The sequence below is a fragment of the Penaeus monodon genome, chromosome 34, assembly GCF_015228065.2.
Source record: "Penaeus monodon isolate SGIC_2016 chromosome 34, NSTDA_Pmon_1, whole genome shotgun sequence".
NCBI classification, from domain to species: Eukaryota; Metazoa; Arthropoda; class Malacostraca; order Decapoda; family Penaeidae; genus Penaeus; species Penaeus monodon.
The window spans coordinates 6,293,043-6,293,401 of NC_051419.1; the positions used below are offsets into that span (position 1 = coordinate 6,293,043).

General features: G+C 42.6%; 1 protein-coding gene across 3 annotated transcripts in view; it reads right to left on the reverse strand.

Moving 5' to 3' along the window:
• The window catches only part of LOC119594907 (putative inorganic phosphate cotransporter), a 2,618-nt gene extending 2,265 nt beyond the window's left edge, over positions 1 to 353 (reverse strand). For all 3 annotated transcript variants that reach the window (XM_037943978.1, XM_037943979.1, XM_037943980.1), the window contains exon 1: positions 270 to 353. In XM_037943978.1, coding sequence (XP_037799906.1) covers positions 270 to 339 — 70 coding nt within the window. In that variant the 5' untranslated portion in view covers positions 340 to 353. The remainder of the gene's footprint in view (positions 1 to 269) is intronic.
• Positions 354 to 359: the final 6 nt, after the last annotated feature.

Consider the following 359-nt stretch of genomic DNA (forward strand, 5'->3'; position numbering starts at 1 on the left):
GATGGAACTTGATGGAATATGATACTTGATGGAACTTAATGGAACTTGAATGAACTTGAATGAACTAGATGGACTGGTTGGAACTTGATAACTTGGTGGAAATAAATAGAAATTGATTGAACTTGATAAACTTGATGAAACATAAGGAAACTCGATAGAACTTGAAGAGACTTGGAAGACCTCGATGGAACTTATAAGACCTTGACGGAACTTGAACGGAACTTGAACGGAACTTGACTGAACTTGAACGGAACCTGAACGGAACTTACCATTATACACAAGGGTAACGAACTTCCCCCTCTCGTCCGGCGGGATCCATGAGGCAAGGAGCGTCGTCATCGCGGGAAAGGAAACGCCCT